The 11,445-nt window shown below is 40.1% G+C and overlaps 1 protein-coding gene across 1 annotated transcript; it reads left to right on the top strand.

Annotated features, from left to right (window-relative positions):
* Positions 1-511: 511 nt before the first annotated feature.
* LOC122966656 (myosin heavy chain, fast skeletal muscle-like) lies at positions 512-11,081 on the top strand. The gene is made up of 39 exons (XM_044330926.1): positions 512-730; positions 920-1,063; positions 1,256-1,412; positions 1,514-1,541; positions 1,622-1,733; positions 1,816-1,908; positions 1,999-2,062; positions 2,216-2,314; positions 2,421-2,524; positions 2,623-2,761; positions 2,866-2,984; positions 3,089-3,238; positions 3,317-3,487; positions 3,571-3,877; positions 4,060-4,127; positions 4,217-4,304; positions 4,394-4,511; positions 4,619-4,742; positions 4,842-4,978; positions 5,092-5,347; positions 5,624-5,866; positions 5,981-6,157; positions 6,278-6,423; positions 6,540-6,630; positions 6,738-7,127; positions 7,325-7,451; positions 7,533-7,651; positions 7,789-7,985; positions 8,109-8,292; positions 8,381-8,546; positions 8,725-8,849; positions 8,996-9,304; positions 9,385-9,588; positions 9,686-9,811; positions 9,899-10,069; positions 10,213-10,317; positions 10,398-10,493; positions 10,596-10,727; positions 10,965-11,081. Exons 1-39 carry the CDS (start codon positions 527-529, stop codon positions 10,980-10,982), a joined length of 5,808 nt encoding a protein of 1,935 aa, XP_044186861.1. The 5' UTR covers positions 512-526; the 3' UTR covers positions 10,983-11,081.
* Positions 11,082-11,445: the final 364 nt, after the last annotated feature.

Genomic DNA, 11,445 nt, shown 5'->3' with positions numbered 1-11,445 from the left:
CAGTGATGTTTCTTTTTAATGTGAAGCAAGAGGCAAAATTAATTTTTCAACTGCTCTTAATAGTTGGTTTGGAAAGGCTCAATAACAAACGTGATTGGGATTAGAGTCTTTTAACATCCAAAATATTTTGAAATAACCTGCGAGGCTATGAAAATAGTCCTAGTGGTGTAGGTACCTTTAACAGAGGTAACTGTAAAAGTTTATGGACCCGTTAAAGTTTCTACAATTGGTTTAAATGTATGTAGTGTGACTATTGTTTACTGATGTAGGCACTAGGCTGTGGGAAATATTTTAATTTTGAGTCCTGTACAATGACAATTTCAATCTTTCTTTAACAGTATCCTCAGACTACATCAGATACTGTGCTGCTCATTTGGGATAAACTGAGGTAGGATGTCAGAAACAACACAAGATCCATGATATCAGATACAGACACTACATGCAAATCATTTAAACAATATCAGAATTAAATATGTTTAACGTAATTCAAACTCTTCCTGTTTTCAGTCCCCACTAGAGTGCCATCATGAGCACAGACGCAGAGATGGAGGCCTATGGGCCTGCAGCCATTTACCTCCGCAAGCCAGAGAAGGAGAGACTTGAGGCTCAGAACACTCCATTTGATGCCAAAACAGCCTACTTTGTGGCCTGTCCTGATGAGATGTATGTCAAGGGTAAACTTGTCAAAAAGGAAGGTGGCAAAGCCACTGTTGAGACACTTGATGGGAAGGTAGGTGAATGAATACTTTATTTGAAATAATTGAAATACAATCCTTCTAAAGCCTTGACAGACTTTTTACACCATTTGTTATGAGACCCTGACAGTGAAAGAGTATGACATACATCCCAAAAAAGATCATTTGAAATACTAATAAAATGTAACTATTCTTTTTTTGTTTTTACTGCATTTCCCATTCAGAGTATCACTGTAAAAGAGGATGATATCCATGCCATGAACCCTCCAAAGTTCGATAAAATTGAGGACATGGCCATGATGACCCACCTCAACGAGCCTGCTGTGTTGTATAACCTCAAAGAGCGTTTTGCATCATGGATGATCTACGTGAGTGTTTAACTTAACACATAGATCAGAGTGAATACACACAGGTCAACAATAAACAAACTTTTACCAGTAATGTTTTCTTTTTTTCTACAGTCATTACTCTAAATGAAGCTTAAATTTAAATGACGTATTTGTCAAATGTAGAGGCAATATGTTTAATGAAGTTTAAAGTGAATTCTCTTCTCTATTCAGACCTACTCTGGCCTGTTCTGCGTCGTCGTGAACCCCTACAAGTGGCTTCCCGTGTACGATTCTCAGGTTGTGGTAGCATACAGAGGCAAGAAGAGGATTGAGGCACCACCCCACATCTTCTCCATCTCTGACAATGCCTATCAGTTCATGCTCACTGGTAATATATTTTATGAGACACAAAATGAGATGCAGCATATATGACATGAAAGATGTGATTTGTACCATGTAAGGTACTTAATGAGCATTTATTCATTTCAGATCGTGAGAACCAGTCTATCCTGATTACGTAAGTATAACAGAAATTGTAATGATAAATCATATATTGAAAATACAGCAGAATCTTGACATGTGTCTCTTATACCCCAGTGGAGAATCCGGTGCAGGAAAGACTGTCAACACCAAGCGTGTCATCCAGTACTTTGCAACAATTGCAGTGACTGGAACTAAAAAGGCAGAGGCAACATCTGGCAAGATGCAGGTAAAATTGGTTATCTTTACTCAAAACATTTGTTGGAGAATTGCCTGTTTATGGTTTATATTATACATATATCTTCTTGTAGGGTTCACTGGAAGATCAAATCATTGCAGCCAACCCTCTGCTGGAGGCCTATGGTAATGCCAAGACTGTGAGGAATGACAACTCCTCTCGTTTTGTAAGTGTTAAAAGGGCCAAAAATAAACCTCACAGAATCTTATTGGGTTACATATGAAGAATCCTACTAACATTAATCTGATATGTCAAGGGTAAATTCATCAGAATTCACTTTGGAACCACGGGCAAACTGTCCTCAGCTGATATTGAAACATGTAAGTCATTTTTACATTTTGTGCAAGGACCTTTGTTTATACTTACACTTGGGTATGACATATGGTTTGAAAAGGTTTAATACACAGTTCTTTTCACTGTATGATGTCATGTATGCAATATACTGTAATCTGACCTTGCTTTGTTTTTCTTAGATCTGCTGGAGAAGTCCCGTGTCACCTTCCAGTTGTCTGCTGAGAGGAGCTACCACATCTTCTATCAGCTGATGACTGGCCACAAGCCTGAGCTCCTGGGTATGTTATGACAATATAACAATTAGGAATTACAATAGTAGAATTAAGACAATAACACCAGAAATGATGCAGGATTTAAAAAGTTTTTTCTTCTAATCTTTTACAGAGGCTCTTCTGATCACCACCAACCCCTATGATTACCATATGATCAGTCAGGGTGAAGTGACAGTCAAGAGCATCGATGATGTAGAAGAGTTCATTGCAACAGATGTAAAGTGTCCATTCATAATTATTTTAAGAACGTAAAATTAAGAATCTTCGATGAAATTGTTGCAACTCATGATTATTTTCTTTCATGTATGACACAGACTGCTATTGACATCTTGGGCTTCACTGCTGAGGAGAAGATGGGCATCTACAAGCTGACTGGTGCTGTGATGCATCATGGCAACATGAATTTCAAGCAGAAGCAGCGTGAGGAGCAGGCTGAACCTGATGGCACAGAGGGTAATTATAGTATCTTGTAACAAATCTACCAAATGTTTCAGTATAATGTATAATGCTAAACATGTCCCAGTTCACAGATAGCTAAAGGTTTGTTTTTCCATCAGAGGCTGATAAAATCGCCTACCTCCTGGGCCTGAACTCAGCTGATATGTTGAAAGCTCTGTGCTACCCCAGGGTCAAGGTCGGAAATGAGATGGTGACCAAAGGTCAGACTGTCCCACAGGTAAGATAAAGAAAATGTAATGTTTGAAAAACAATGGCAATATTTGCATTTTGACATGAAAATATGATTGTGAGACACTCTCATTCTAAAATGTTTATTTCTAGGTCCACAATTCTGTCATGGCTCTGTGCAAGTCTATCTATGAGAAAATGTTCTTGTGGATGGTCATCCGTATCAATGAGATGCTGGACACAAAGCAGCCAAGACAGTTCTTCATTGGAGTGTTGGATATTGCTGGATTTGAGATCTTTGATGTAAGTAGCTGAAAAGTGTCTGAGCAATTCAAAGATCAACAATTTGACATGCAATTGAATACATTCATGTGATTGCAGTTCAACAGCTTGGAGCAACTCTGCATCAACTTCACCAATGAGAAACTGCAACAGTTCTTCAACCACCACATGTTTGTCCTGGAGCAAGAGGAGTACAAGAAAGAAGGCATTGAATGGGAATTCATTGACTTCGGTATGGACTTGGCTGCCTGCATTGAGCTTATTGAGAAGGTAAGTAGTCAATAAGGTCGAAGTGACTTCTTGATTCATGTGCAAATGATTGCTTCCATGGTGTGAATTTTTTTTTTCCTCAGCCAATGGGCATCTTCTCCATCCTTGAAGAGGAGTGCATGTTCCCCAAGGCCTCTGACACAACTTTCAAGAACAAGCTGCATGATCAGCATCTTGGAAAGACCAAGGCCTTTGAGAAGCCAAAACCTGCAAAGGGCAAGGCTGAGGCTCACTTCTCCCTGGTTCACTACGCTGGTACAGTGGACTACAATATCACTGGCTGGTTGGACAAGAACAAGGACCCCCTGAATGACTCAGTTGTCCAGCTCTACCAGAAGTCCTCAAACAAACTTCTGGCCTTCCTGTATGCAAAACACGGCGGAGGTGATGGTAAGAAACTGTGTGTTACTTGGTTCAGGCCTAGTATAAAGCTGATGAGTACTCTGTGGTCATATATTCATGCATGTGACTTAATTAAAAAATACCCTTTCCACAGAGAAGAAAACTTAAGAGAGATTCTACGTAGTTATTTATTTAGTGCCATTAATTCAATTTAATATTTGTGTAAACAGAGCCTGCTGGCGGCAAAAAGGGAAAGAAGAAGGGTGGTTCCTTCCAGACTGTGTCTGCTCTTTTCAGGGTATGAATTGCTTCATATTTTTTTGATACCAATTAAAAACCTCATCTTGAAATACTGTTGACCATTTATCCTGTGTTGTTGATCCACAGGAGAACTTGGGCAAGCTGATGACCAACTTGAGGAGCACTCACCCTCATTTTGTCCGTTGCCTGATTCCTAATGAAACAAAGACCCCAGGTTAGAAGCACATAGCTGAGCTTTGCACACTAAATGTGACATAGTGATATAAAGAAATATTTTAAACAATATGAATTTGCAACTTTCAGGTCTTATGGAGAACTTCTTGGTCATCCATCAGCTAAGGTGTAACGGTGTGCTGGAAGGCATCAGAATCTGCAGAAAGGGCTTCCCCAGCAGAATCCTCTACGGTGACTTCAAGCAGAGGTGATGCAATTTTTAATATAAGCAAGTCAAGTTAAATTTCAGCTGACTTTAAACAGCCGGCCAAGATGTGTTGTTATTGTAAGTAACAACATAATTTTCTCTTATAGATACAAAGTATTGAATGCCAGCGTCATCCCTGAGGGACAGTTCATTGACAACAAGAAAGCTTCAGAGAAGCTGCTAGGCTCCATTGATGTGGATCACACTCAGTACAAGTTTGGGCACACTAAGGTTAATTTTCTATGAACAATGTCAATAGATATGGCATGTACATATATCCTTTTGTGTCAATTTGTGCTGATGACTGAGTTCTTTCAAACAACCACACAGGTGTTCTTCAAAGCTGGTCTGCTGGGTACACTGGAGGAGATGAGAGATGAGAAACTGGCTGAGCTGGTGACCATGACTCAGGCTCTCTGCAGAGGATTCCTCATGAGGACCGAGTTTGTTAAGATGATGGAGAGGAGGTAGAATTATCATACAGTACACTGAACTGTTCTGTCCAATGAAATAGATACAGCTGTTTTTGTTAAATCACATTACAGTCAAAATGACATTTTTTTATATATTCATTTTCTAGAGAGGCTGTCTTCTCTATTCAGTACAATATCCGTTCATTCATGAATGTGAAAAACTGGCCATGGATGAATCTGTACTTCAAGATCAAGCCTCTTCTGAAGAGTGCTGAGACTGAGAAGGAGCTGATGAACATGAAGGAGAACTATGAGAAGATGAAAACAGACCTGGCTACTGCCCTGGCCAAGAAGAAGGAGCTGGAGGAGAAGATGGTTTCCCTGCTGCAGGAAAAGAATGACCTGCAACTGCAAGTGGCTTCTGTAAGTAGGATACAAAAGCAAGTGTCACATCCACACTACACGAATTGAATATTGAATTGCTGACATTTTCAGATATTTAGGTGAAATTTAAAGATGCCAGATACTCTTCTGGTCATCTCATCTTCGATGTGCCTGATCAAACATGTAGATTGACAAATACTAATTAATATATTAAAAATTATATATATATATATTAGTATTAATCCTGAAAATGTTCAGGTAAATTCAGAGAATAGCAAACTTATTAACTTACTGTATATTCATAATAAATTGTAGGAAGTTGAGAATCTCTCAGATGCTGAGGAAAGGTGTGAAGGTCTGATTAAGAGCAAGATCCAACTTGAGGCCAAACTCAAAGAGACAACTGAGAGACTGGAGGATGAAGAGGAAATCAATGCTGAGCTGACTGGCAAGAAGAGGAAGCTGGAGGATGAATGCTCTGAGCTGAAGAAAGATATTGATGACTTGGAGCTCACCTTGGCTAAAGTGGAGAAGGAGAAACATGCAACTGAAAACAAGGTTGGAATAATTTTGAACCTACATTTATAAAAAAATGAGAAAGTATATGAAGTTAGCTTTCAAACATATAGATATAAAGTGATGGAAATAACACACCTTGCCCGAAACTTTCAGGTGAAAAACCTGACAGAGGAGATGGCATCTCAAGATGAGTCTATTGCCAAGTTAACCAAGGAGAAGAAAGCCCTCCAAGAGGCTCACCAGCAAACACTGGATGATCTCCAGGCAGAGGAGGACAAAGTCAACACTCTGACCAAGTCTAAGACAAAGCTGGAACAGCAAGTGGACGATGTGAGAAAACATTGCTTTTAATAACATGTTTATATTGCAAGCTTGTGTGTTAGAATTGACATTCCATGATAAAAATACAAAACATTATTTTATGTCAACATTATAATATTATCTCAAAAGCTTGAGGGATCATTGGAGCAAGAGAAGAAGCTCCGTATGGACCTTGAGAGAGCCAAGAGGAAGCTTGAGGGAGATCTGAAACTGGCCCAGGAAACCATAATGGATCTGGAGAATGACAAGCAGCAATCTGAGGAGAAAATCAAGAAGCAAGTTTTGTTTTTCATCTTTAACCCTTACATTGAACTACTGCCATAATGCAACACAATGATCCTGAGTCAAAACTAAAACTATAACAGCAATAACTGTTTTTTTCCTCTTCCAGGAAGGAGTTTGAGACCAGCCAGCTGCTCAGCAAGATTGAGGATGAACAGTCTCTTGGTGCTCAGCTTCAGAAGAAGATCAAGGAACTCCAGGTTAGTATTTGACATGAATGTTATACTCTGATTTTGTACTGAAAAACCACTTGTTACAGTATGTTCCACTTAATAAGCCTTCTTGATATTACTATCATCAAACTTAGGCTCGTATTGAGGAGCTGGAAGAAGAAATTGAGGCTGAGCGGGCTGCTCGGGCTAAGGTGGAGAAGCAGAGGGCTGACCTCTCCAGGGAACTTGAGGAGATCAGTGAGAGGCTTGAGGAAGCTGGTGGAGCAACAGCCGCTCAGATTGAGATGAACAAGAAGCGTGAGGCTGAGTTCCAGAAGCTGCGCCGTGACCTTGAAGAGTCAACCCTGCAGCATGAAGCTACTGCAGCAGCTCTCCGCAAGAAACAGGCTGACAGTGTTGCAGAGCTGGGAGAGCAGATCGACAACCTCCAGCGTGTCAAACAGAAGCTGGAGAAGGAGAAGAGCGAGTACAAGATGGAGATCGATGACCTCTCCAGCAACATGGAGGCTGTTGCTAAATCCAAAGTGAGTGTTTTATTCATAGGTGGAGGTTTTAGCTCTATATATATGTTTAAAAATATCAACATGTAAACAAACTGTCAACAGATGAGTATGCCAGTTCAAAAAAATCATCTTTTGCGATGCAGTAAATGTTTATGTTGTTTAAATAAATGTTTTTTTTTTTTGTTTTTTTTTTAAATATATATATTTATTGTTAATAGGGCAACTTGGAAAAAATGTGCAGAACTCTTGAAGACCAGCTGAGTGAGCTCAAAGCTAAAAATGATGAGAATGTGCGCCAGCTGAATGACCTAAGTGCACAGAGGGCAAGACTGCAGACAGAGAATGGTGAGTCAATTGTGATAAAAAGTTGTAAAAAAAAAAAGATAATCATTTTGAGAAATAACACATTTACTTTTTATCATTCAGGTGAGTTTTCCCGCCAGATTGAGGAGAAAGACGCTCTTGTTTCCCAGTTGACCAGGGGCAAGCAGGCTTACACTCAGCAAATTGAGGAACTCAAGAGGCATATTGAGGAAGAAGTGAAGGTATAACATGTTTATATCTCCTATTAGTAGATTTTAATACTGGTGGACCTGAGCGCTCCATTTCATTTTAAATAACATATTTACAGAGTATTTCTATGATACATACGTCAATAAAATGTCTCTTGCCATTTCACCAGGCCAAGAATGCCCTGGCCCATGCTGTTCAGTCAGCCCGCCATGACTGTGATCTGCTCAGAGAGCAGTTTGAGGAGGAGCAAGAGGCTAAAGCTGAGCTGCAGCGTGGAATGTCCAAGGCTAACAGCGAAGTGGCTCAGTGGAGAACCAAATATGAGACTGATGCTATCCAGCGCACTGAGGAGCTGGAGGAGGCCAAGTAAGTTACTATCCTTCAAAGTTTCAATTTGTTTCAATTCAATTGCTTGCTTTTCTAGATAACATTCCACATATTTTGCTATCAATATGCAATTAAGGTTAAACAAATACTTGCTCACTACAGGAAAAAGCTTGCCCAGCGTCTGCAGGATGCTGAGGAGTCCATTGAGGCTGTGAACTCAAAGTGTGCCTCTTTGGAGAAGACCAAGCAGAGGCTACAAGGTGAAGTGGAGGACCTCATGATTGATGTAGAGAGAGCTAATGCTCTGGCTGCCAACCTTGACAAGAAGCAGAGGAACTTCGATAAGGTAAGAAGAAATCAAAACCACACTGATACAAGTGAAACACAAATATTTCTTAGTAATTATTCATTGTTATTCATCTATATCATTCTAGGTCCTTGCAGAATGGAAACAGAAACATGAGGAGGGCCAGGCAGAGCTGGAAGGAGCCCAGAAGGAGGCTCGCTCTCTCAGCACTGAACTGTTCAAGATGAAGAACTCTTATGAGGAGGCTCTGGATCAGCTGGAGACCATGAAGAGAGAGAACAAGAACCTGCAGCGTATGTCAATCCCACAATATTTTATGTAACTGTTATAGTGACAGTAAGGCTTTTTCCTTGACCTCTCTAGGCGTAGGTAATGAGGTTTTGTAGTGTTAAAACCTAACTATCTAGGTATAATGTATACAGCATAGTCTATGTTTCTCTAAAGTCGATTTGGGCTTTTGTTGTTCTACAGAGGAGATCTCAGACCTGACTGAACAGATTGGTGAGACCGGAAAGAGCATCCATGAGCTGGAGAAAGCCAAGAAGACTGTGGAGACTGAGAAGATTGAAATTCAGTCAGCACTGGAGGAAGCAGAGGTAAAAAACTAAATTACAATATTAGACCACTTATGTGATAAAATAAAACAGCATGTATGTAAAGACATGTATTCATTTGAATGTTTCTTTATTTTTTCTAAGAAAGACTGGTAACCTTTAGGTGCATGTTCAACTTTTTCCTTTAGGGCACACTGGAGCATGAAGAAGCCAAGATTCTCCGTGTTCAGCTTGAGCTTAACCAGATCAAAGGTGAGGTTGACAGGAAGCTTGCAGAAAAGGACGAGGAGATGGAGCAGATCAAGAGGAACAGCCAGAGGGTGATTGACTCCATGCAGAGCACTCTCGATTCTGAGGTCAGGAGCAGGAATGATGCCCTGAGAGTCAAGAAGAAGATGGAGGGAGACCTGAATGAGATGGAGATTCAGCTGAGCCATGCCAACAGGCAGGCTTCTGAGTCCCAGAAACAACTGAGGAATGTCCAAGGACAGCTCAAGGTGAGCTTTGTCTAATCAATGGATAAACAAATGTTGAAGAGCAAAGGAAGTAAACTCTTTTTTTCTCCACATATTGTCAGGATGCCCAACTGCACCTTGATGATGCTGTCAGAGGACAGGAGGACATGAAGGAGCAGGTTGCCATGGTGGAGCGCAGAAATGGCCTAATGATGGCTGAGATTGAGGAGCTGAGAGCTGCTCTGGAGCAGACAGAGAGAGGACGCAAAGTGGCTGAGCAGGAGTTGGTTGATGCTAGTGAGCGTGTTGGACTGCTTCATTCTCAGGTTTGTCTTCAATGATTTACAAGAAAATATCTTTATATAGAATAAATATACATACCAGTTTTGTGATAAATAACAAATGTGACTTTTCAATATCCAGAACACCAGTCTTCTGAACACCAAGAAGAAGCTGGAGTCTGACCTTGTGCAGGTTCAGGGTGAAGTGGACGACACTGTTCAGGAAGCCAGAAATGCTGAGGAGAAAGCTAAAAAGGCTATCACTGATGTGAGTTTATGTTTATGAGTCTTCTTTTTATAAAATTCAACTTCACTTCACCAAATACTTGTTCATGCTTGATGCCCATCATTTCAGGCTGCCATGATGGCTGAGGAGCTGAAGAAGGAGCAGGACACCAGTGCTCACCTGGAGAGGATGAAGAAGAACCTGGAGGTCACAGTCAAGGACCTGCAGCACCGTCTGGATGAGGCTGAGAACCTCGCCATGAAGGGTGGCAAGAAGCAGCTCCAGAAACTGGAGTCAAGGGTATGCACTGTATAAATGCTCACAATAGATCATGTTCTGGAGGCACATTGCACTTTCAATTTGTGAAATGAATTCTGTGTTTATTTTAATTGACTGTGATCTTTGTATATAATACTGATGTATCATTTATCATCACTTTTCAGGTGCGTGAGCTAGAATCTGAAGTTGACGCCGAGCAGAGACGTGGGGCTGATGCTATTAAAGGAGTCCGCAAATATGAGAGGAGAGTGAAGGAGCTGACCTACCAGGTATTTCCTATTTAATATAAACTACCTTAATATCTCTTAAGTCTCTACTCCTCATCACTTATAAGCCTTTATCTGTGTAGACTGAGGAGGACAAGAAAAATGTGCACAGACTTCAGGATCTGGTGGATAAGCTGCAGCTCAAAGTGAAGGCTTACAAGAGACAGGCTGAGGAGGCTGTAAGTCAAATACATTGATGTGATCAATCATCTACAGTTTAATCAATAATGATATAATTTGTCTTGTAACTATATGAATATCACTCCCTTTACCCTTAACAGGAGGAGCAGGCCAACACTCACTTGTCTAGGTTCAGGAAGGTCCAGCATGAGCTGGAGGAAGCTCAGGAGCGCGCTGACATCGCTGAGTCCCAGGTCAACAAGCTGAGGGCCAAGAGCCGTGATCATGGAAAGGTAAATTTGTTATAGGTTGTTTGCATGGCCACAATATCAGTTATTTTGAAATGTGAAGCCAGTAGATTGATTTGATGCTTTGAACTTTCACTGTTGATATTGTAAATCAACATCCTACTTTCTAGTACTCAAGTGATTACATACTTCCACATGAAGAGTGAAAATAATTTATAAGGTAGTTTGTTTCATAAATTTGAATTTTTGCCATTGCTTATTTATTTTTCCCTTCTTTTTTAGGCTGATTCTGCTGAGTAAGACTCATCATCAACTTTAGGCCTTTTTACAAAGTTCATAAAATATGAACATATGGTTGAGCGCTTTTTAACATTTCAATAAAGATGATTATTGTCAGTACTATCCTGAATTCTGTCTTTTGTCCTGTTTGAAACAGTTACTTCTTCACAGAGATACAACTAAGTAGAGCAATTAGCCATGTTGTAAGGTCTTGTAGTACAGTATCAGAATCATTCACTGGTCACCCTTTGACTATGTAGAATCAACTTATTTTATATGAGATACTATATGACTGAACAGAACTCCTTGCTAGCAGTAATGTGAATATAATATTAGCAGTGTTTCGCGGTTCATCTAAAGGGAAAAAAACCTACCATTTTGACCAGATTTGTTGAGAGTAAAGCAGCAGAGCTACACATCAGAATCCTTAGGAAAAATAATCTTAAATGAGTTTCAGGGTCAAGAATTTTAAATTATCTCCATG

This window comes from Thunnus albacares, chromosome 17 (assembly GCF_914725855.1).
Source record: "Thunnus albacares chromosome 17, fThuAlb1.1, whole genome shotgun sequence".
NCBI classification, from domain to species: Eukaryota; Metazoa; Chordata; class Actinopteri; order Scombriformes; family Scombridae; genus Thunnus; species Thunnus albacares.
Note: the sequence above shows the minus strand (reverse complement) of the source record. Positions and strands in the feature narration are given on the sequence as shown.

Bases quoted from the DNA above. Each gene is read 5' to 3' on its own strand.
- LOC122966656 (XM_044330926.1), top strand. From the start codon at position 527: ATGAGCACAGACGCAGAGATGGAGGCCTATGGGCCTGCAGCCATTTAC. The intron at 731-919 runs GTAGGTGAATGA...TTTCCCATTCAG, and splicing joins TTGAGACACTTGATGGGAAG to AGTATCACTGTAAAAGAGGA. The intron at 7,128-7,324 runs GTGAGTGTTTTA...TATTGTTAATAG, and splicing joins AGGCTGTTGCTAAATCCAAA to GGCAACTTGGAAAAAATGTG.